General features: G+C 41.8%; 1 protein-coding gene across 1 annotated transcript in view; it reads right to left on the reverse strand.

Annotated features, from left to right (window-relative positions):
- Positions 1 to 21,344: 21,344 nt before the first annotated feature.
- The window catches only part of LOC140741846 (cadherin-related family member 3-like), a 77,935-nt gene continuing 73,898 nt past the window's right edge, over positions 21,345 to 25,381 (reverse strand). Inside the window, exons 18-19 of the mRNA XM_073072308.1 lie at positions 23,216 to 23,264; positions 21,345 to 21,830 (exon numbers count right to left, since the gene is read on the reverse strand). Coding sequence (XP_072928409.1) covers positions 21,697 to 21,830; positions 23,216 to 23,264 — 183 coding nt within the window. The 3' untranslated portion in view covers positions 21,345 to 21,696. The remainder of the gene's footprint in view (positions 21,831 to 23,215; positions 23,265 to 25,381) is intronic.

Below are 25,381 nucleotides of genomic sequence, written 5' to 3' on the forward strand. Positions count from 1 at the left end.
AGGAATGATTCAGTAGAGGTACATAATAATTTTGTCTTTGAAGATGGAGAAAATTTCAATTTAAAGTCAATAATGGACAGATTTGAAGTATTTTGTATACCTAAGTGTAATTTAACATATGAACGATATAAATTCTTCACATGTGTGCAGAGAGCTGCTGAAATAATTGATTGGTATGTTACTGTGTTAAGAAAGCGTAGTAGAACATGCAAGTTTGGATTGCTCACGGACTCTCCCATTAAAGATAGACTTGTTTGTGGCATTCGAGATAATGTTCTGCAAGAAAGACTGTTGAGAGAGCAAAATTTAAATTTTGAAAAAGCTTTGGCGCTTTGCAAAGCTTCTGAGATTGTGACGTTGCAGGCTGAAGAGCTTTTTTATCAAATAATGCAATGTAAATGCTGTAAAAAAGCGTGAATATATCAAGAAATATAATAATACGTCGACAAAACGGACAGAGAGCAAGACGGCATTTGAAAGAAAAAAGTCATGTATTGCTGTACGCTGGTACATCGTCCAAATCAGTGTCTGGCATATGGCAAAAATTTTCAATGACTGCGGTAAGATTAATCATTTTTCACGCTGTTGTAAAAGTAAAAAGAAGGAAAATAAAATGAAACAAGTAAATGCAGTGCTTGAAGATGAACATGAGGAATTTTATATAGATGTGCTTTGTGAAAATAAACAAAGTAAGAATGACTGGACTATTCCATTGCAAGTGAATCAAAACAATATTCTGTTTAAACTTGATACTGGAGCACAAGTAAATTTTCTTGCAGAATCTGAGTTTAATGCTTTAAAGCCAAGACCGAAGTTACATCAGACAAATATAAAAGTGACTGGGTATTCCGGTGCAGACATTCCAGTTAAAGGAACATGCATGGCAAAGGTGTCACACAAAAATATTGTGCACACGCTTTCATTTGTGGTCATGCCAAAAAATATACAGTCGATTCTGGGTTTATTTGCCTGTGAAAAACTTTTAATTTGGTGAGAAGAGTTTTAGTCTTGGATGGTGACACACAGCTGAGGTGACAGAATGTTGCATTACAGTTGGTGGAAGTTGACGTAACTCGACTGTAGGTCCAGCTCATGGAGGCAAGTGCTGACATGGAGAATATAAAAGCAGTAGCTGCAGTGTCTGAGACAACCAAACAGGAGGCAATTGATGATATGAAACAGCAATGGCAGGAGGAGGTTGCTTCAATGCAAGCGATAATGAAAGAGACACTGGGAGAATATGAGAATCAGTTTCATCACCGTCTAGAGCAAGAACGCTCACAGTGGGCACAGTATAAGGAAGAAGTGAAAGCACAAGTGAAGGAATTGAGAAGTTTTATTGAAATGATCTAGTCTCAGCATAAAACAGAGATTACACAGTTAATGAATGAATTAGATGAGGAAAAGAAGATTCATATTTCATTACAAATGGAAGTGGAATGTGAATTGACTGATCTACGGAGACATTTGTCTGAAGGACAAGGAGACAAAGTGAGGATACAAGATAAAATGAACACATGGACACAGCCCAGATCATACATGGTCCAAACAGAGGAGGGGGCAGTGTTAAGAAGCAATCACAAAGACCTTAATAAAGAGCCAACTTCAGAGTTTTAGTTATCTGATATAGATGTGTTTTGACTAACGTTGTTAATTGTTTTTTTCTCTTTTTAAGGAAAGGAAGATGTGGTGATATCACGTGCAGTGATGTGCCAGTACATGATTGGACAGAGCACTGAGCATGCGCAGGATTGCTAGAAAGTTCCAGCACGTGGCTGGGTTAAGACATGTTTGTTTATTACTGTAAATCATATATGTCAAACTCAAGGCCTGCGGGCCAAATCCGGCCCGCGGTGGAATTATCTTTGGCCCGCGAGATAATATCTAATTACTATTAAAGCTGGCCCCAGTAATCGAAGCGCCTATGGCGTATGATATGGCTAATGCTGAGTTTATTCAGGTACCAGGTTTTCAGGGTTTTTAGTGTTTATTCGGCAGTCTTCTTCATAAGAAACGGAATTTGTAAAGTGAAACACTTTGTAGTTATAGCAGAGACTGAGACACATGAGAGCAGGCTGAAAAAATGGAGGCAACGAAAGCTGCGTTCGCACGCGTCCGACTGATCCGGCCCGCATGAAGCTGCATTTTGCTCAATCCAGCCCGTGACCTAAAATGAGTTTGACACCCCTGCTAAATAAAAGTTCTCTAATTCTTCCAGAATATTATTTTTCATTGTTGATCCACGGTACATTTAAACAGAAGTAACATAACAATAATGTATTTGTTCTCTCTCTGCACATTGGGTATTCGACGGTCTTCATTTAATGGGTTCTGTTATTTTTTTATGGATTCTATTTTTACAAACATGACGTGTTTTTTTTCTCTGCACATTGCGTGTTCAAAGGTCTTTCTTATGGTTTCTTTTGGGTTCTTTTGTTCCATGGCTGCCTGTCAGGAGATGAATCGCAAGATTGAATAATGTATGCATACTTTGATGATAAATTACTTTGAACACAAATGTGTAATGCCAACTATTGGATGGCCCGGAGGACTGGCAAGTGTCATGCTCTTCTGGTAAACAGGCAATATAGGCGGACAGGTGCACAGCATTGAATGTTTCTAAACAAATTCCCAATGTTTCCCTGTGTTTTTGGCACAGAAGTGCTGAAAGATTTTTATAGCTCATTTTGGTAGCATTGATAATATTTTTAAAGATAAGTCAGTGGAATGTTATGGTACCAACATTCAGGAAGGGTGTCCGGCCAGTATTTGACTACCTTTTCTCTGGATGGGTTACTTACACAAAATCAACAGTGTGGTTAAATATTCAAACCCTGGAATTTCCATCAAGCTTTATAATAGCAGACCCCATGAGGAGCTTCCTTTTCTTAGGCCATCCCTCAGAATCGAGGATGACCTAAACCACCCCTGTTTTGTGGACTGTGAGCTGACTGATGGGATCAAGAGGGTACCCTTGCCTGACAGGGCAGGCTGGTAGTAGCTCATGGGGTAGTCCATTCCTTTTGCTACTTATTCAGGCTCCTGCTGATGGACTCAAACTCCTCAGCACCATCCCTAATATTCCGTCTCCGCTTTGAGTGCTCAGTTCTTCAGGGAGGTTTTGATCACGTCCTTGAATCTGTTTACCCACTCCACCTGGTCCCATCCCACAATGAGCCTTAAATAGGGCATCAGACCCAGGAGTCTGGTATCGTCGGGATTGCAAGGGCAATTCTCTTTGATTATTCATGCTTTACACCATCCTGCCTGTTTTTAGAGCTAAAAGTTTAGAAGTGGCAAAGTCAGCTCGTTGACAGAAGTTTCCGTTAATAGATTTACCTAATTTACAATATGTAGACTGTGCTTATACCTTTTACTGTTCTTTTTGAATGTTCTAACAATATCCACTAGGTGATCACTTCACTAATCAATTATTTATTAATATGGCCTGATAAACTTCTACTTAACTTTGATGCTGGAAACTAGCAACTCTGCATGTTACCATGAATAGTAGTTGCGGGCTTGATGTGCCAGCGGCTAATATTGAACGTACTTTAGGAAAGCATGTCATGTTTTTGGAAGTTCGAACATTTCTATTATACTCATAATGTGCACCTGGCTTATAATCAGCTGTCAAGTTGTTGAAACCCAATCTCCATGTTTCCTGGGGGACTGCTGCAGAATAAAGATCACAAATCCAGATTGGCAGCTGAAGTTCTTAAAAGAAAATATGATAAAGCATCAACGAGCCAATCTTTGAAAACGTGGGCAGGTTTTACTTTGAATAATATATTCAGAAATAGTCACAGGTGAGAACTATTAGAAAAGGAAAATATTGTAATTGCTGCAAATGTAATAAAACACAGACAGGGCGGGAAGAGGTATAGGCAAGACAACCATAGGAATCAGTAGGTTTATAAAAGATGTCAGTCAACTGTTTGTCTCTAGAGATGGAGACAGAGAGAGCGAGAAAGGGGAGTGAATTAAAGGGCAAAGTTGATGAAATTGACGAGCTCAGCACAGATGCTTGAAGCAGCACCAATGCACTCATCAATGTTACAGAGGAAGAATTGTGGAGTATAACCAGGGAAAGCTTCAAACATGCACTGTCCTATGTAACCAAAGAAGAGGCGGGCACTGCTGGGGCCCATGCAGGTGCCCATGGCTACCCCTCGAGTCTGGAGAAAGCGCGAGGAGCTGAAGGATAAGTTGTTGAGATTGAGGACCAGTTCTGCCAGATGGAGGATGGTGGTGAAGGAGGGGAACTGGTTGGCTGTTTTACTGAGAAAGAAGTAGAGAGCATTAAAGCCTTCTTTATGGGGAATAGATGTGTATAGAGTCTGGACATCCATGCTGAAAATGAAGTGGTCAGGACCAAGGAATTGGAAGTTACTGAGAAGATCAAGAGAAGTGTTGCAAATATAGGTGAGAAGGTCTAAATCTAGGGGGATAAAATGGAGACAAGGTATGAGAACATGAGTTCAGTGGAGTAGAAGCAGGCAGAAATAATAGGCCTATCTGGACAGTCAGGTTTGTGGATCTTGAGTAGGAGGTAGAAGCAGGAACTGCGGGGTAAGGGAACAATGAGTTTGGTGGCAATAGATGGGAGTTCTCCAGAGCTGATGAGGCCAGTGATGGTGTCGGAGGCAGCTTTCTGATGATCTGGAGGGGGTTTCTCTTCAAAGGGGTAGGATTTGTGGAGTTGTGTCTGACAGCTGCCAACTAGCCTCAGCAAGGAAGGGGTCAGACCACCATAGTACAACAGCACCCCTTTGTCTGCAGAATCCCCATTGTCTTTGCAGGAATCAACTTGGTAACTGCTAGCTTTATAAGAAAAATATTCCACTCGATGTTTAATTTGCTTCTCTTTGAAGAGGTTATGCGTAAATGAGCAAATAAGAGCCAAAGAACTCCTGTAGTAAGTCTGAAAATCCGTGTACAACTCATCAGTGATGTATACCAGGTCCATTGACAGGGTATGCTGTGATTAGAATTTATTTTCTAAAATCTCTTCAGTTTCTTTACCTCTCATACTTCACACACATGCTTAGATTTCCTTCACATCAAAAAGCAGGACCATCACGTGGGGCAATAATGAGCAAACTTTTATTTCAGACAGCTGCACAGAACTAACAGCAGAACATCCGTTTCAAGTCTTCTCCAATTATTCTGTCAGCAAAGGGGGCATCATCACGCTGAACTTTCATTAATTTACACAACTGCCAAAATAGGAGGCGCCTTCTTTTGTTTAAATATGCAACAGAAAACCATACCGTAGGCTTCCAGCGCCTCACCATACTTATTAAGAGAAAACAAATAACATGGATGCACTTTCTGTTAACAGCTGTTTCCTGGTGATAAGTGGCAGTAAATGAACTGTGACCTTCAATATCATCAATTAATTTTGTTATTTACACCTCATGATGTAATCAAAAATATCCAAAACATTCAACTGCAAAGCTACCGATCAAAATCTATATTTGCTGACTGAAAAGAAATTTGCACATTTAAAGTAATAACATGATCAATATCTTACTGTAATGTTCCCTCCTGTAATAGAAAGTGAACTGTGTCCAAAATCCATAAAAAATTAAGGAAAAATGTTTTAATTAATATTATGATATCTGAAAGCAAGGCAAATCTGACAATAATCGACACCTATATTCTGGTAGATGCTGTCACTGAAGAAGTCTGCACAAGTTTATAAAACTTATTATGAACTTATAGACCATAAGACCATAAGATATAGGAGAAGAATCAGTCCATTTGGCCCATTGAATCTACTCCACCATTTCATCACGGTTAATCCATTTCGCTCTGAACTCCAATCTCTGCCTGCTCCCCATATCCCTTCATGCCCTGACCAATCAAGAATCTATCAAACTTGGTCTTAAATATACCCAATGACTTGGCCTCCACATAAGGCAACAACTTCCACAGATTCAACATTCTCTGGCAAACAAAATTCCTCCTCATCTCTGTTCTAAAAGGGCGCCCCTCTATTCTGAGGCTGTGTCATCTGGTCTTAGACTTCCCCACCATAGGAATCCTCCTCTCCACATTCACTCTATCAAGGCATTTCAATATTTGACAAGTTTCAATGCGATCACACCTCATTCTTCTGAATTCCAGTGGGTAGAGGCCCAGGGCTATTAAACTCTACTCATCTGGCAAGCTTTTCAATCCTGGAGTCATTTTCAAGAATCTCCTTTGAACCCTCTCCAATGTTAGCACATCCTTTCTTAGATAAGGGGCTCACAAAACTCCAAGTGAGGCCTCACCAGTGCTTTATAAAGCCTTCACATTAAATCCTTGCTTGTATATTCTAGTCCTCTTGAAATGAATGCTAACATTGCATTTGCCTTCCCCACCATTTACTCAACCTGCAAATTATCCTTTAATGCATCCTGCATGAGGACTCCCATGTCCCCATGTACCTCAGATTTTTGAAATTTTGCTCCATTTAGAAAATGGTCTACCCTTTTATTTTTCCTACCAAAGTGTATGACATGCATGACCATACTCTCTCTGGTACTGTACTTCATTCCATCTGCCACATTTTTGCCCATTCGCTTAATCCATGCAAGTCCTTCTGTAGTCTCTTTACTTCTTCAAACCTACCTGTCTGTCCATCTATCTCCATATTCCCCAGTGGAAGCTGGACCAGTTATCCAACAATGAAAGAAGGAGGAGCAGTAAGATTAGTATGATATGCCGACTGTTTTTCCTCTGATCATTAAATTGGCAGAGCAAAATCACAAGCTGATGAACAAACTATTTCTTATAGAAAACACAATATCACATCAATAATTTAGAAGCATTTCACCCAAGGTTGAAATATTGCTTTAGTCACGTTTCTTGCAGTTACCTCCAGGTTGAAGGAGGCAGGTAACTGGGTGACTGTCAGTTGAAGGACATGAAAGGGCAGCCAGTGCAGAGTTCCTTTGTGGCCGATCCACTCAATAATAAGCATACTCGTTTGGGGGCCTGACCTACCGGGGTGGGGAAGCCACAGCGACCTGCTTTTTGGCACTGTGGCTTGGAAGAGAAGAGCGGTGAAAGCTACTGCAGCAGTGATAGGAGAAGCCATAGCTAGAAGAATGGAGACGAGATTTTGTGGATGCAATAGAGACACCTGGATGCTATGTTGCCTCCCCGGTGCCAGGGTCAGGGATTTCTCACATTGGATCCATGGCATTCCCAAGGATAGGGTGAACAGACAGAAGTCTTAGTGCATATTGGCACCAATGACACAGGTGGGGAGGTGTTGAAGAGAGGTTTTAGGGAGCTAGGTAGAAAGCTGCCTAAAACGTTTAAACATTTAAACTAATTCAGCAAGGGGATGGGAACCGGAGTGATAGTGAGACTCCTAGCAAGGAGAGGCTGATGATAGCTCAGAATTGCAGTCAGCAGGATGAGTTGCAATATAAAAGGTGGACAAAGTTGAAAAGTGTGAATACAGGACTGGAAGTGTTATATTTGAATGCGCACAGTACACAGAATAAGGTTGACGAACTTGTAGCTCAGTTGCATATTGACATGTATGATATTGTAGGCATCACTAAATCATGGCTGAAAGAAGATTATAGCTGGGAGCTTAACTTGCAAGGGTACACATTGTATTGAAAGGACAGGTAGAGGGGGTGGTGAGGCTCTGTTGGTAAAAAATGAAATCAAATTGTTAGAAAGAGGTGACACATAGTCTCAGATCAGGTCCACGGCATTCTAAAGGGGGAGGGGGAGCAGCCAGAAGTCTTGGTACATCTAGGTAGGAAAGGTGAGGAGGTCCTGAAGAGAGCTGGGTAGAAAACTGAAAAGCAGGACCTCCAGGGTAGTAATCTCTGGATTGCTGCCTGCACCAGAAGGTAAGAATAGGAGGATCTGGCAGATGAATATGTGGCTGAAGAACTGGCAGGGGTTCAGATTTCTGGATCATTGGGATTTCTTCTGGGAACGGTATAACCTGTACAAAAGGGAACTCGAGGGACACCAATATCCTTGTGGGCAGGCTTGCTAGAGCTGTTGGGAAGGGTTTAAATTAATTTGGCAAGGCGATGAGAAAAAGTGTGATAGGACTGAGGATGGGGTAGACGGTTTACAAACAGAGCCAGTGTGTAGTGAGACTGTTGGCAAGGAGGGGCTGATGATAGGACAAAATTGCAGTCAAAGGGATGAGTTGCATTGTAAAATAGGGACAAAATCAAAAAAGGTGATGAATACAGGACTGAAGCTGTTATATAAAATCATAAGATATAGCAGCCATTGAGTCTGCTCCACCATTTCATCATGGTTTATCCAATTTGCCTCCCGGCCCCAGTCTCCTGTCATCTTCTCGTATCCCTTCACACCCTGACCAATCAGTAATCTATCAACCTCTGTCTTAAATATACATAAAGGCTTGCCCTCACAGCTGCCTGTGGCAAAGAATTCCACTGATTCCCACTTTCTGGCTAAAGAACTTCCACCTCATCTCCGTTCAAAAAGGACACCCCTCTATTCTGAGGCTGTGTCCTCTGGTCTTAGACACTCCACATCCACTCTATCAAGGCCTTTCACCATTTGATTGGTTTCAATGAGGTCACCCCTCATTTTCAGGATCCCAGTGAATACGGACCCAGAGCCATCTAACGCTCTTCATATGACAAGCCATTCAATCCTGGAATCACTTTCATGAACCTTCTTTGAAACTTCTCCAGTTTCAGCACATTCTTTCCAAGATAAGGGGCCCAAAACTGCTCACAATACTCCAAGTGAGGCCTCGCCAGTTCTTTATAAAGTCTCAACAGTACATCCTTGCTTTTATATTCTAGTCCTCTTGAAATGAATGCTAACTTCACATTTGCTTCCTCACCACAGACTCAACCTGCAAATTAACCTTTAGGGGATCCTGCACAATGTGAATGCATGCTATATATGTAATAAATATTCCTTCCTCCACCATCAACACTAGCCTTACCCCATCCACCCTCCTCCACATCAGGGATAGGGTTCCTCTTGTCTTCACCTACCACCCCACTAGCCTCCTCGCCCAGCACATAATTCTCTGTAACTTCCGCCATCTCCAACGGGACCCTACCATCAAGCACATCTTTCCCTCCCCCCACTTTTCACAGGGATCGCTCCCTATGTGACTCCTTTGTCTTCTCATCCATCCCCACTGATCTCCCTCCTGGTACTTACCCTTGCAAACAGAACAAGTGCCCCACCTGCTCTTACACCTCCTCCCTCACTACCATTCAGGGCTCCAAACTGTCCTTCCAGGTAAGGTGACACTTCATCTGTGAGTCTTTGGGGTTATCTACTGCCTCCTGCATATTGGCGAGACCCGACATAGATCGGGAGACCACTTCACCAAGCACCTTTGCTCTATCCTCCAGAAAAAAACCTGGTGGCCACCTATTTCAGTTCTACTTCCCATTCCCATTTTGACATGTCAGTCCATGACCTTCTCTACGGAGGTGATGAGGCCACACTCAGGTTGGAGGAACAACACTTTAGATTTTGTCTGGGTAGCCCCCCCACCTGATGGCATGACCATCAATTTCTCGAAATTCCAGTAATTGCCTCAGCCTCCGCCTCCTCTCCTTCTCCATTCATCATTCCTGTTTCCCTTTCTCACTTCATCTCCTTACCTGCCCATTACCTCCCTCTAGTGATCCTCCACCATCTCTTTCTTCGATGGTCTTCTATCCTCTCCTATCAGATTCACCCTTCTTCAGCCCTTTATCTCTTTCACCAATCAACTTCTCTGCTCTTTACTTCAACCCTCCTCCTCTCCTGGTTTCAGCTATCTCCTGCCACCTTGAACTTCTACCTCCCCTTCCCCCGACCTTCTTATTTTGAGGTGACTTTTTAGAGCAGCTCATGGGTGACCCCACTAGAGCAGCAGTTTACAATGGAATAAAGGGAATTACAGAGGCATGAGAGAGAAGCTTGCCAAAATTGATTGGAAGGAAACGCTAGCAGGGATGACAGCAGAGCAGCAATGGCTGGAGTTCCTGGAAGCAATTCACAAGGGACAGAATAGAAGATGGATACGAAAGGCAGCATGATGCAACCGTGACTGACAAGAGAAATCAAAGCCAAAAGAAAAGCCAAACAGAGGGCATATAATAGAGCAAAAATTCGTGGGAAGATAGAGGATTGGGAAGCTTTCAAAAATCAACAGGCAACTAATAAAGTCATAAAGAAGAAAAAGATGGAATACAAAGTTAAGCTAGCCAGTAATATTAAAGAGGATATCAAAAGTTTCTTCAGATATATAAAGCGTAAAAAAGAGGCAAGAGTAGATATTGGACTGCTGGAAAATGATGCTGGAGAGGTAGTAATGGGGGACGAGGAAATGGCGGATGAACTGAATAAGTAGTTTGCACCAATGTTTACCGTGGAAGACACTAGCAGTATACTGGAAGTTCAAGAGTGTCAGGGTGCGGAAGTGAGTGAGGTTGCTATTTTAAGAGAGAAGGTGCTTGGGAAACTGAAAGATCTGAAGGTAGATAAGTCACCAGGACCACATAGTCTAAATCCCAGGATTTTGAAGGAGGAGGCTGAAGAAATTGTGGAGCTATTGGTAATGATCTTTCAAAAATCAATGGATTTTGGCATGGTTCCGAACAACTGTTTAATTGCAAATGTAACCCACTCTTCAAGAAGGGAGAGAGGCTGAAGAAAGGAACTTATAGGCGAGTTAGCCTGACCTCAGTGGTTGGGAAGGTGTTGGAGTCAATTGTCAAGGAGGTAGTTACAGGGTATTTGGAGGCACATGATCAAATATGCAGAGTTGGCATGGTTTCCTTAACGAAAATTTTGCCTGTCAAATCTGTTAGAATTCTTTGAAGAACGAGCAAGCAGGATAGACAAAAGAGAATCGGAGGATGATGTGTACTTGGATTTTCAGAAGTCCTTTGACAAAATGCCACATATGAGGCTGTTTAACAAGTTAAGAGCCCATGGTATTACAAGAAAGATACTAGTATTGATAAAGCATTGGGTGATTGGCAGGAAACAAAAAGTGGGAAAAAAGGGAGCCTTTTCCGGTTGGCTGCAAGTGACCAGTGGTGTTCCATGTTAGGACTGCTTCTTTGAACATTATATGTCAATGATTTGGATGATGGAAGTGATGGCTTTGTGGCCAGATTTGTGGATGATACGAACATAGGTGGAGGGGCAGGTAGTGTTGAGGAAGCAAATAGGTTTTAAGGGGACATAGACAGATTTGGAGAATGGGGAAGGAAGTGGCAAATGGAATACAGTGTTGGGAAGAGTGTAGTCATTGACTTTGGCAGGAGGAGTAGAAGCGTAGACTACTTCCTAAATGGAGAGAAAATTCAAAAATCTAAGGTGCAAAGGGACTTGGGAGACCCTAAAGTTTAATGTGCAGATTCTGTTTGTGGTGAGGAAGGCAAATGCAATGTTAGCCTTCATTCTGATGGGACAAGAATATAAAAGCAAGAATGTAATGCTGAGGCTTTATAAAGCACTGGTGAAGCCTCAATTGGAGTATTTCGAGCAGTTTTGGGCCTATTGTCAAAGGAGGTTCATGAATATTGGGATTCAGGAGAATGATGGAGATCTTATTGAAACCCATCGAATGTCAATAGAATGAATGTGAAGCAGATGCTTCCTGTGGTGGGGTGAATCTAAGACCAGAGGACACAGCTTCAGAATTGAGGGAAATCCATTTAGAATGGAGATAAGGAGGAATTTTTTAGCCAGAGAGTGGTAAATCTGTGCAATTTGTTGCCACAGGCAACTGTGGAGGCCAAGTATTCCAATTTGTCAATGTCAATATTTCAGGAAAATATGCCAGCCCGCAAGAAAGCAAGTTCCTTGGGGGAGGCAAGATACCAATTTCAGTTCCAGAAGCCATCAAGTGTCATATTCGGCATATCCCTTGAAAAGGTGAGGACGCAGATCGGTAATGCTTATCACTGTCAATCTGCTAAGCCTACTAAATCAGGAAACCCAGATATAAGATATTAATGCACAGGCTAAATTAAAAAGACATTAACTTGTACAGAAGCTTCTGTATTTCTCCATATAGTAACACCCCAGTACAAATCACCTGCTGCCTGCTCCTGATTCAATGAAATGTTAACATTCAGCCCCTGAAGTCAATTGCAATAACAAAAAGTTGGAGTTGTTGATAGCAGCATATTGGTGTGAGTTGAGCTCATGATAAGCAATTATGTTCCCACATTGTGAAATGCAAAAAGATAAATAGGAGAGAGGGAAGGATATACCCTAGGGTATTTGTGAAATTGCCATGTAGTGTTAACAGAAAAAAATTGTTTAGAAAATGTAATGACTGATTTGGGAAATGTTATAAAAAGGGAAATGAGAGATGAACATGACTGTGGAGGAAAAAAGATGATGGAGAACGGAGTATTGAAGAGGACAGAGGGGCAGGGAGCTGAAGTCACAGTGACAGCCACATGGAATGTTATTAATGACATTGACCTTTACAGACATAATGCCAAGAGCTTGCTGTAGGAATTCAGAGAGTGGAGGGAAGACATACATATAAAAACTTGTAGAAAAATGAGCTTGTAAGAGACAGATAAAATATCAGAGCTGGGGTACATTTTCTGAGGAATGCAGGTAAGATAACAATGATATTATTTTAGAAGAGAAGAACACCTGATGGCAGTGAAACATTGGGACAGTGTCAGCCAGCACGCTCCAATGAAAGGAAAATGATCTGATTAATTCATTTCATTGAAGCTAATGAGAAAGAAAATGGAATAATAAAGACCACATCAGACAGTACCTGTATAGTGATGAATAGAGAGAATGACTTGGAGCAATGGCCTTTCATCAGAACTAGGGAAGTGTCTGAGGTAAGTAGGTTTTAAGTAAGGAAGAAAAAGCGGAAAATTGATAGCTGGGGAAAAAGGAAAGAACAAAAGGAAATACTGTGATAGGGTGGAGAGATTTAAATGACAAAATAAGTAATGGTGTAAGGCAAAAGGAAGTGATCATGAAGCAAGTGAGGAAACAATCAGAATACCCCAGGGAGGTTTGTGCAAGAATGGGAAAACCAATACCTAGAACTCCTGAATTTACTTTTGAGATGCAAAGGAAGGACTTTGTTCTTCCAGGAATGGAATCCTAATAGAAAGCAAAATGGAAATAACTGGTATTGTAGGAGTCTTTGAGTGAATGTGAATTGACAGCTTATTTCAGGAAATTACAGAGAGTTGAAATGGAGATGGGAAATTGAATATATAGTACACATTGGAATCAAACAATGACATTGTGCACATTGGAAGGAGAAAAGAAAACAATGACAATATTCATTAAAGTCTTAGATTATGCGTCTGAGGAGGTGACTGGATTAGAACCAGAGTACAGAATGCATCATTTCAAGTATCAGCGATTGCTTGAGTGCAAGAAGCTTCCCACAGCAACACTTTTCATTTGCAGAGAGAGTAGAAACAAAGGAAAATTGATCCTATATTACAACAAGTTCAGAGAGATAAATGAGTCTTGGTGATTATTTAGAAAGGTGAAGGGTCCTCAGTTTGTTGAGGGACGGAGATGTAGTGGATTTGGTGACAACAAGACAATAGCAGAGAAAGCAGAAACTAGTGTTGCAATGGTGGACTTCAGAAGAGCTGGAGGTAAAGGCTGAAAGAAGCTGAACAGGGGAAGAAAAGGTTTAAGTGATAAGCTTTGCAGGGCAAGCACAAGCTGAAATATGAATCTACCAGGGAAGTACAGTTATGGGAATTGGAAAGAATGTAGAAGCAGATTGTGAGAGTTTGGGTAAGAGCAGCGCTGGAACTTGCTATCTTTGACATTAGAAAGAAAGTTACTTTTGTTAAAGCGCAGGATGAGCCAAAATTGTCATGAATCTGGAGAGGTCTGAGATAAAATAAGTCAGTGCTATTGAAGTAACTAATGCAATAGGAAAAATGGGTGCAGTGTAAAATGGAACGTCAACGGGGTTGAGAGGGATAATAAATTAACCACGATGGAATGGTGTAGCAGACTCGATGGGCTGAATGGCCTAATTCTGCTCCTATGTTTTATGGTCAACCATTTGCTCTGGCAGTTCGTTTGTTTCTCCAAAATCCAACATCTGCTGGCTTTTGTGTCTCCATTTTGCCACATTGCTTAGCAGATAATTAATGTAGACCTCAAAAGTTTTTGTTACCTTGACAACTACCATTATAGCAATATAGAGACAATAAGATGCTGGGGCTGGAGTAACAAACAGTCTGTTGGAGGAACTCAGCAGATTTAGCAGTGTCTGTGAGAGTAGAGAAATTGTCAAAAGTTTGAGCCAAAATCTGTGTTTTGGAGTCACAGTATGACCTTCGCAAATGTCTACAGATGTACCATAGGGAGCATTCTAACTGGCTGCATTACCATCTGGTATGGGGAGGCTACTCCACAGGATCAAAGTAAGCTGCAGAGAGTTGTAAAATTAGTCAGCTCTATCATGGGCTCTAGCCTCTGTAGTATCCAGGACTTCTTCAAGTAGCGGTGACTCAGAAAGGTCCATTATTAAGGACACCCATCACCCAGGTCATTCCCTCTTCTCATTGCTACCTTCAGGAGGAAGTACAGAAGCCTGAAGGCACATACTCAATGATTAAGGAACAGCTTCTTCCTCTCCGCCATCCAATTTTTGAATGGACATTGAACCAAAGAACAAATCCTCACTACTTTTTTATTTTCAATTTTTTGCATTACTTATTTAATTTAACTATTTAATATGTGCATACTTACTGTAATGCAATTTTCTTTTTTCTCTACTATCATTTTGTATTGTACTGCTGCCTCAAAGTTAACAGATTTCACAACATATGTCAGTGATATCAAACTTGATTCAGACCAATGGCTCTAGATTGTGGGTGGTAATTGTACTGAAATCAGTTTAGAAAAGCCAATATCAAGGTTGTTTCTGAGTTTGCAACTAAGGACTGTATCAATCTCAATGTCGTAGCTGAGGTTAAACCCTTAAGTAGTCTGCTTTTGATCTGTAAATTACAGTATTTAGAATGAACAATTTTACACCTATTTTCACCAATGCAGTCCAATTTTCAAGTCACATCAGAGCCATTGCAAGTAAGTGTAACCCTCAGGTTCGGCTGGCGGCGTTAGTCTAGGGAAGCCCATCAAATGTGTGAAATCCGAGGAGCAAAAGCTCTTGTTTGTGTGGATGCTGTGTGATGTGTTCCCGTTACAAATCAGTACCACGAAATAACAGACCGTTCACCATATCTAATGCCCTTCCCTTGGACAACATCGGTGGTGTGGAGAGGGAAGACTTGCAACTTGGGCAACTGCTGGTCTTCCATAAAAAAAAACCTTGCCCAGGCTTGCGCCCTGGAAACTTTCCAAGGCGCAAATCCATGGTCTATCGTGACTAATGGAGGCCTACACACACTACACACACCATATGCAATTAAATGATTTAGCTTTATAATTCTTAATTTGACTGGAGGGTTAATAAAGAAAAACAAAAAGAAAAAGGCCCATTTTAATGAAACAATCTAATGTGCACTTTGGAGCTCACAGTTTCCTGTCCGTTAGTCCCCCATCGATTTCCCCTGAGTGTCATCGACTCCCGGCTCCACTCCAAGTGCACTCCATCCTGCAGTTTACTACCGCTCCGTTCTGGCACCTTCTCTCTCCATCTTCCGGCAAAACAAAGACCTCAAACAACTCACTCTCAGGCACACAAGAGAAAAACACTCCCTTCATTGGATGGCGCACATTCCAAAGCCCCCGTTATCTCAGACCTATACCCAAACACTGCTGCTACAGAGAAACCATTACATTGGCAGTGAAACCTTTCCCAGGGTGTTTTTGAGTAACTTTGAGTGAACTTGAATTATTTTCATCTATTTCTACTGCAGTATTCAAATTAGGTGCAATAAAGTCACCCAGAAATTGGCTGCTTGCAATAGTTCATTTATTTTGATTTTTATTTATTGAGATATAGTATTGAGCAGGCCCTTCAGCTCGACAAGCCGGTACCACCTAATTACATTTACAAAGTCAGATCTCTCTACTTCCATCGATAATTAGTCAGTCAGTAGCATTGCATTCTATCTGTTTTGAATCGTTATTAAGTAATTATGCCCAAAGGCTAGCTCCAAAATAATTTTTATTTTATTTTCTGTGCTAGCAAGAAGTGTGACTTCTTACATGATGCAGAATCACTATATCAACACATCCATCCAGAAAGGCGGCATTCTAGGCTTTTCGGGGTGTCTGGAACACACTTCAATGATTAGCCATTTGATCTGTCAGACCAAGCAGGAAAAAACGACCTAACAATTGTCTGGTTAGACCTCGCGAATGCCTACCTCTCTATTCCACATGACTTCATTCTAAAAGGACTTGACCACTACGACGTCCCAGTGGTTATTCAAGACATGATCACCAGCTACCTAGGAGGATACAAACTCAGATTTACATCAGCCCATTTCACTACTAGTTGGCAGGACCTCCAGATGGGGATTCCAACAGGGTGCACCATCTCCCCCACCCTATTTATTATGGGAGTGAACCTCCTAATATCAGCAGCAGAAGACATAACCCACGGCCCAACGCTGGAGTCGCCCATTGCCCAGCCGGCTCTACGAGGGTTCATGGATGATATTACCATAACAACTGTGTCACATGTCCAAGCAAGATGGCTATTGGAAACCCTGGACAATGTAGCCACTCGGGCAAGGATGTCCTTCAAGGCCAAGAAGTCCAGGTGTATGGTGATCGGAAAGGGCAAAGTTACTAGAAAGTTTAGCCTCCAAGTTCAGGGTGAGGTCAACCCTTCCCTCGAAGATAACCCAATAAAATGCTTGGGGGAAGTGGTTTAATGTGCCACTGACAGATGGGGCCAATGTCACCAATGCTGTGAAGCAGACAGACGAATGGCTGAAGAAGATCAACAAATCCGGACTTCCCAGTAAATTCGAAGACTTGGCTGTACCAATACGGCCTTCTGCCCAGGCTTCTCTGGCTCTTCACACTTTACGAGTTCCCCATGACTGCCGTAGAGGGCATCGAGAGGAAAACCAACAAGCACCTGCGGAGATGGTTAGGAGTTCCCCCGGGCTTCTCTTCAGTGGGCCTCTCTATTCGATCCAGGCAGCTGCAGCTTCCCCTGTCATCTGTTGTGGAGGAATTCAAGGTAGCTAAATGCAGAGCCTTATTAAGCTTGAGAGATTCCAATGACGACCTGGTAAAGCAAGCAGGCGTTACAACCAGATCTGGGCACAAGTGGGCAGCCAACGCAGCAGTAGAGCAGGCAGTGTGTTCTCTAAAGCTGCGAGATATCATTGGCAACCCCCACGTCGGGCGGCAAGGCCTCGGTTCAGTTCACTTCTAGCAGTGGGGAAACGCAAGCATAAGTAACAGGCGAGACATGGTACAGGCAGAAGTACGGATCCGTGAGGAAGAGAAGCAGGTGTCAAAGGCAGTGGAACAAGTGTCCCAGGGTGCCTGGACAAAATGGGATCTGCCCAACCGCAAGATCTCATGGGCAGAGTTATGGAGACTGGAGCCCTTCCATATTTCCTTCCTCTTACGATCCGTGTACGACACCCTTCCTTCGTCATTACATCTGTACACATGGGGGATGAGAGAGGACCCGAAATGTAAGCTCTGTGGTCAGAAGCAGACACTGGCTCGTATACTGTCCGGGTGTAAAACAGCTCTAATTCAAGGGTGGATGGTATAGGTGGATGATAAGGTGCTGTTGGCTCTTGCTGACACACTAGAGCGAGAGAGATGCAAGAAGAGGATGGCTGGCACAGATTTGAGGAAGGCCATCACATTCATCAAAGAGGGAGCCAGGCCTTTCGTAACCAAACAACCAAAGCCAAATCTGCTGCTAACGGCCAGGTCCTGGGAGATGATGGTCGATGTGGGAAGGAGGCTGCAGTTCCCGGAGGTGGTGCACACAACCCTCCACCCGGACATTGTATTGTGGTCAACTGAAGACCGGAAAATAATTCTGGTTGAGCTGACGGTGCCGTGGGAGGAAGGATGGGATGAGGCCCACGAGAGAAAGGCCTTGAAGTACCAGCCCTTAGTGCAGGAGTGCAAAGACAAGGGATGTCAGGCATGGTTGTTCCCTGTGGAGATCGGCTGCAGAGGTTTCCCAGCCAAATCAGCATATTAGTTGTTGTCAGCTCTGGGCCTGGATGAAAGGAGCAAAAAACAAGCAGCTCGTAGGATGGAGGAAGAGGCAGAACAAGCCTCTTGTTGGATTTGGAGTAGGTGAGAGGAGGGAAGCTGGAAGCCAGGAGCAGATGGGCAGTGATTTGGCCACCACTGCCGGCCCACCAACTGGAGAGTGTCGTGGTTAAGGGTCGAAACACTCTGCGAAGGTTGGGAACCACCTGATGACATCTGTTCCTGGCTGAAGGCTACGGTTACCTCATAAGGTATCTGGAGAATGCACCCTAACAGGTGTATGTAACAAGTACATTTACAAAGTCAGATCTCTCTACTTCCATCGATAATTAGTCAGTCAGCAGCATTGCATTCTATCTGTTTTGAAGCATTATTAAGTAATTATGGCCAAAGGCTAGCTCCAAAATAATGAACTTTTTTGTAAAGTTTCTACCTGGCAGGAAATGAATGGTAGTTAATAGAAACGGAAATAAATTTATGCCTGGAGGGAACGGTTGAAATTGACCTCATTATCACAGGCAGAGCAATCTTATCAGATGGTTTAATTGGTATTTAACAAGGTATTTATTTAAGTGACACAAATTCACAGGATGCAAAAAAAATCCATATAAATAGCTTGAAAGGTCAGCGTTTAAAGATCATTCTTTTCCTCAGATGACCAACGTTTCTGCTGAGGCACTAGAGGTGACGGTCAATTTCGTCATTCATCTGCCTTGTCTGAGAGGTGGCTCCCACATTTTGCATGGTCTAATCCATCATTGTTGTGGGCTGAGGGGAGAGTGCTTCATTGCGACACCCGTCCATACAGAGAGCTCGCGTCATCTGCTTGCTGATGTTGGGCCGGTTTTGGAATGGAGGCGAAGGTGGTCGGTTTCCACTGTGAGACTTACTGGAGGTGAGGTGCAGCATTGTGGGGAGAAAGACTGAGTAAAGTGTTGGAGTTCAAAGTACATTCATCATTGAAGAATCTATACATTATATAACCTTGAGATTTGTCTCCTGACAGGCAGCCATGGAAACAAAGAAACCCAAGAGAATCCATAAAGAGATTGTCGAACACCCAATGTGCAGCGAGAAAGAAAACAAATCATGCAAACAATAAACACAAACAAATAGCATTTTGAACTGAAGTCCTCAAAGAGAGTCTGAGACCCATTGCCAGCTGCTCCCTTGCCTTGTGCCCTGACACTCTGAACTTTTCAACCTGGCCTGCTGCCTAAATCAACATCCAAACATTGGGTTCAACTGCCTCAAATCATTCTGCGGCCTGGATCCTGCCGCCTCAATTCGGCCTGTACCTGACCTTTCCAATCGGCCTGGTTCTTAAAACAATTGAACCTCAGGACTTCCTTGCCTCGGTTTTGCCACGTCGAATTGCCTCCAAGCCCAAAGGGGAACTACAGGCTATTACTTGCAATGATCATTTGCCAGAAAAATGTGAATAACAAAGTACTTAGTTGTTTTCCTTGTCTTGTCATGAGAACGCCTTCTTTGACAGTGGTCTGCACTAAGATTGGGCATATTGCGAACCCATTGGATTAAGGTCCTGGCTTGCAAACATAAATTGGAGATGAGTTTCTGCAGGCAACCGAATCTAAGAAAAATTTTCATTATGTGGAGGACTTTCCTCATGATGGACAGCAGGCGGACCATTCTGTGGTTAACATAATCAACTTTGTCACCTTCCTTGAAGATGATAACATGTCTAGTGTGTTTCTTTCTTCCAAGACATGAGGGATAGATTTAGGAATGGTGACTGCTGTTTTTCTCTGGCAAGTTTAAGAAATTTAGCAGGGATATCACCTGCTCCTAAGGCCTTACTGTTTCTGTGTTGGCACATAGTCTTTTTGCTGTATTTGGGCAGGCCTGGTGATAATAGTGCACTCTGTTTTGCAGATTTTACAGTGAAAGACAAAAAAAGGGCTTGTACTTCTCTACAAGAAGATACTTAAACAAAATTACAAATTAAAATGATGTCAGCAGGTGATGCAAACTTGTCTGTCAGTGTTTCTATTTCTGGCAACTAAATCTGAATCTTAGGAGACTTCAATCCACAGAGAATTGGATTTTAATGAAGGACAAGCATCTTACATGTACACATCCGTAAATTGAAAAGATTAGAATAGGCTCGTTATTAAGGTTATTTTGAGAAGCTGAAAAAAATACTGATATACATCAAATATATTGTCCCTGCATCTCTTCATGCTTTTTGCCACATTTTCAAATATTGTGCCTCACACTTTGGTTATCAAAAACGTGAAAGAAATGTCACAGCTCCCACTCCAGTTCTCTTAGCTTGCGGCTCTCCAGTAACTGGGTGGCGACGTCAAGCCTTATCTTATGTTTCTGTTGCTCTCACCCGCCAAGCAAAAGAACATTTAGAAATCAAGTTGAAATAGAATATATGAGGATTTGGGATATTTAATTGGAATAGGGGTACAGCAGTCAGCGGTGCCACCTCACAGTTCCAGTTATAGAAGTTGTTCAGCCATCCCCAGGTTACAAAAATCCAAGTTACGGACACTCCTACAGATGACGGAGTTCCTGTATTATTATTATTATTAAATTTAAATGTTCAACATACACACGGTACCTTCACTCCTGCAAACAGCAGAACAAGTTTCAGCTCTCCCTCTACTTCCTGTAATTGTCCTTTCTTCTCAGTCATGTGTGCTTGTGCATCATTTAGTACAATACTGTGAAGATAGGGCTACCATACTGAATCAAAGACTGACTTGGCATCTGATAAAGAAGGAAACCGTTTGCTACCCAAGAATGGCTTTTACTTTTCTAATGGACATGGTTTGAGCTGCTGTTTGCATTGGCTTTCCATGAACCCCTCACCATCATGTACTTCTCCCAGTTTTGGGCTGGGAGATTAATTGGTTAATATAAATTATCCACTGCATTATTTAAGAGGCAAAAGAGACAAGGGTGAGTTAATGGGTATGAGACAGATGAAGTTGCAAAGAAATGGAAATGGGACTGACAGGTTGCACTACTGGAAGCCATCACAATGTTAATAGCCTGAATGGTCTCCTTCTATATTAGTAAATGCACCCAAGAAAGCAACATACTTAAACCAATTCTGTACTGTTATAGTTCCACTGGTAATGAATTGATAAAACAATAATACAGACTTCATAAATGCTCCACTAATTTGATTAAATCAAGGAATGACAAGAAAATTGCTTCATTATTTATTCATGAAACTATCATTATTTCCGTTACCCTGTAAAAAGCAGGTTTTTAAATTACAGCAAAACTGTACTTTTATGATATTTTGGAAGTCAAACAATGACATTTGATATGACCTATTGGTTGCAAAGTAAAGCTAAATCAGTAATTGTAATCAAATCTCAAAATCCAAACTTTTTAATTAAAAATATAACTCAATAATATTCTGAATGCATATTGTAAAATGTCTCCCAAACTATTAACAAGCAATCCTATATTGATTAAGAGGATAAACCTAGATCCTTTTTCAGGATAAACCTATTTATGAGATCTCCTCTTCCTATTTGTTGTAATAATTTCTCTTTATTTCGGAGAGGGAGATTTCTCAGGCTTTTGTACTTTGGGTGCCGTATTTCTGTTTTCCACGTCTGGTACATTTTCTTCCTTCCACTTCCTGGCACCTGTTGCACTGTTGTACTCATACAACCTTCCAGAAACTGAAGAAAGTAGATATATTTTCAGTTAGAAAATTATTATTCAGTTATTAAGTCAGAGTTTTTAAAAACAGCTCATCAGCAAAAAACAAAATGTCATATTTCAGTTCAGCACCTGAAGAAACAAGCATAAAAAACCTGGTAATCCCAACCCCAAGGCAACAGGAAATGCTATTCCTTCATCCTCAAGGGGTCTAAATCTCCATTATTTCTTCTTGTCGGTATTGTGGGAGTACCTTCACTGGAAGATGCACAGTGGTTCAAGGAGGTGGCTCAGCACCATCTTCTCAAGGGCAGTTAAGGATAGACAATAAATTCTGGTCTTGCTGTAATGTCCAGGAATGAATAACAGAAGACAGAACTGATTTTAACAGCCTAATAAATGATAAAAGTTCGATGTCTTCTCTGAAAGTACGAGAAATAAGAGCAGGGTCAAGTCATGCAACCACACAAATCCTGTGTCTCCAACCATTCAAGTCAAGTCAAGTCACTTTTTATTGTCATTTCAACCATAGACTGCTGGTACAGTACACAGTAAAGAACAAAACAATGTTCCTCCAGGACCATGATGCTACATGAAACAACACAAAACAACACCAGACTATGTGAGATAACTCAAGGCTACACTAGACTGCACAAAAATAGTGCAGGGCAGTACAATAATTAATTAGTTAACAAGACAATAGGCACAGTAGAGGACAAATTTCAATATAATAATAAATGGTGTAGATGTCAGTCTAGACTCTGGGTATTGAGGAGTCTGATGGCTTGGGGGAAGAAACTGTTGCTCAGTCCGGTCGTGAGAGCCCAAATGCTTTGGTACCTTTTGCCAGATGGCAGGAGGGAGAAGAGTTTGTATGAGGGGTGCATAGGGTCCTTCACAATGCTGTTACCTTTGTGAGTGCAGTGTATGGTGTAAATATCTGTAATAGGAGGAAGAGATACCCCGATGATCTTCTCAGCTGACCTCGCTATCCGCTGCAGGGTCTGGCAATCCGAGATGGTGCAATTCCCGAACCTGGCAGCGATGCAGCTGCTCAGGATGTTCTCGATACATCCTCTGTAGGATGGGGTGAGGATGGGGGGTGGGAGATGGCCTTTTCTCAGCCTTTGCAGAAAATAGAGACGCTGCTGGGCTTTCTTGGCTATGAAGCTGGTGTTGAGGGACCAGGTGAGATTCTCCTCCAGGTGAACACCAAGAAATTTGGTGTTCCTCTTGATTCTAATTATTATTCAAAGAACCTATATAACTCAGAGATCAGCAGCCACAGACCACCTAAGTATGCACATACAAAGATTTATAACCATCTGCATAAAATTTTCAGCCTAAGATTATATGTGCAAATAAATATTTCAAATCATTGGAAAAAGTATTTGTCCACCATTACCTGGATCGACTGCTTGCCCATTGAAAACAGTGTCGTATTTAGTTACCTCCTGGGAAGAGCAAACAGTTACGCATTAGTCAAATTAATTGGATTTAGTCAAATTAAGAAATTAATAATATTTACTTCATTGTGTAATCTTTTATTCTGCAGTCTTTTCAATCTTTATATTAACCTTAAAATAATTCAGAGTTCACATCCTTTGGGCAGGGTGTTGTGATCAGCAATTTCCAGCTGATGGAGACATTTCTAATGTTAGAGTAGAGTTGACAAGATAACGATCTCTTTCCCGTGTTAAAAACACAAAGGTAGTAGTTTAAAAAGTCATTTTCACATTTTCGCTCTAGAGACCAGGTAGTCTTCCTGCCAACACCCTTTGCTAATTGCTGAGAAATTGTTTGCACAATGAGAAAGCTTTAACTACTACATCAGTGTCAAGCCTACAGTCTTCCTCACCCATGCTGGGAATGTTCCGGTTGCTATGAAATATTAAACTTGATGCAAAACAAATTTATGAAATTTAAGGTAGCACACACAGACCGCTGGAGGAACTCAGCAGGTCAGGCAGTGTCTGTGGAAAAGAGCAGACGGTCGATGTTTCAGGCTGACAACCTTCTTCAGGACTGAGAAGGAAGGGGGAAGATGCCAGAATAACAAGGTGGAGGGAGGGGAAAGAGGCTAGCTAGAAGGTGATGGGTGAAGCCAGGTGGGTGGGAAAGGTCGAGGGCTGGAGAAGAAAGAACGTGATAGGAGAGGGAAGTGGACAATAGGAGAAAGGAAAGGAGAAGGGATCCAGGGGGAAGTAATAGATAGGTGAGAAGAAGTGAAATATCAGAGTGGGGAATATAGCAAGAGGGGGAATATTTGTCTGGTGTTCCCCCCCCCCATCCTCTATTCCCCACCTTGACCTTTCACTTCTCTCCTGCCTATTACTTCTCCCTGTGTCCTACCTCCTCCTTCTCTCCTTCCCTTTCTCCTATTGACCATTCTCCTCTCCTATCAGATTCTTTCTTTGCCCTTGACCTTTCCCACCCACCTGACTTCACTCATCACCTTCCAGCCACCCTCTTTCCCTCCCCACCCCACTTATTATCCTGGCATCTTGCCCCTTCCATCCCAGTCTTGAAGAAGGGTCTCAGCCTGAAACATCAACTGTCTACTCTTTTCCACAGATACTGCTCGAACTGCTGAGTTCCTCCAGCAATTTGTGTGTGTTACTTTGGATCTGTAGCATCTGAAAACTTTTTCATGTTTATGAAATTTAGACAATTTTAACTTTAACCTTTTGGCTAAATCAGCCACATAACAATATTCAAGAAATTATCTATTGTCTTGTATGTCACACTGTGTGCACTAAGAACCCAAACTAATCCGTACTATAGTTTATGCTGCCTCTCAAACCTCTTCACATCTCATTTAACCCTATTAAAATAGCATTCTAGTTTCTCTCCCTCATATATATAAATATACCTTCTCCCATACAATTCACCTCAGCTCCAGTCTCACCATTCCCCATTTAAATTTTTTCTTCTGAATTCACTATTTTGTTCTTTTTTTATATTGACAGGCTCTACGTTTGCTCTTGCCTGCATGTGTAAACATAAAAATCTTCCCTAATTTAAATAGTCCTATATTGTTATTTCTGTATTATATGAGGTGTACAGGGACACCAAAGTGGTGCAGAAACATTTAAAAAGCTGGTGCCAGAGAAAGCGAGACAAAAAGACTTTACATCTGTGCCACCAGCTTCAGAAATACTTCTGCTCCACTCCAGTAGCCTTATACACTTCCTATAACCACAATTGAACACAACATTCAGAAGTAGATTAACCGTGGTCAGATAAATCATTGTCCTTTTCAGTTTACATTTTCTACAAGTAGTGCTTAGATTTTTTTCTATTAACCTGCATCATTACTTTAACAAATTGTATATTTGTGCTTCCAAATCCTTTGAGTCTCATTTTATTTTCTTATTTTTCAAATAACATGTGAGTCTGCTTATTGTTCTCACAACTGTGTAATATCTTACCCTTACTCTATATTGGCTCCAATCAAACTGATTGATGTTGCTGTCTGTCTAATTTTTTTCCAGATCAGAGTCATTACTGACAAAGATCCCTCCAATCTGTTTCTACAATGTGCCTTAATGACAACCTGGAACTATCATTC

The sequence above is a fragment of the Hemitrygon akajei genome, chromosome 19, assembly GCF_048418815.1.
Source record: "Hemitrygon akajei chromosome 19, sHemAka1.3, whole genome shotgun sequence".
Classification (NCBI taxonomy): Eukaryota; Metazoa; Chordata; class Chondrichthyes; order Myliobatiformes; family Dasyatidae; genus Hemitrygon; species Hemitrygon akajei.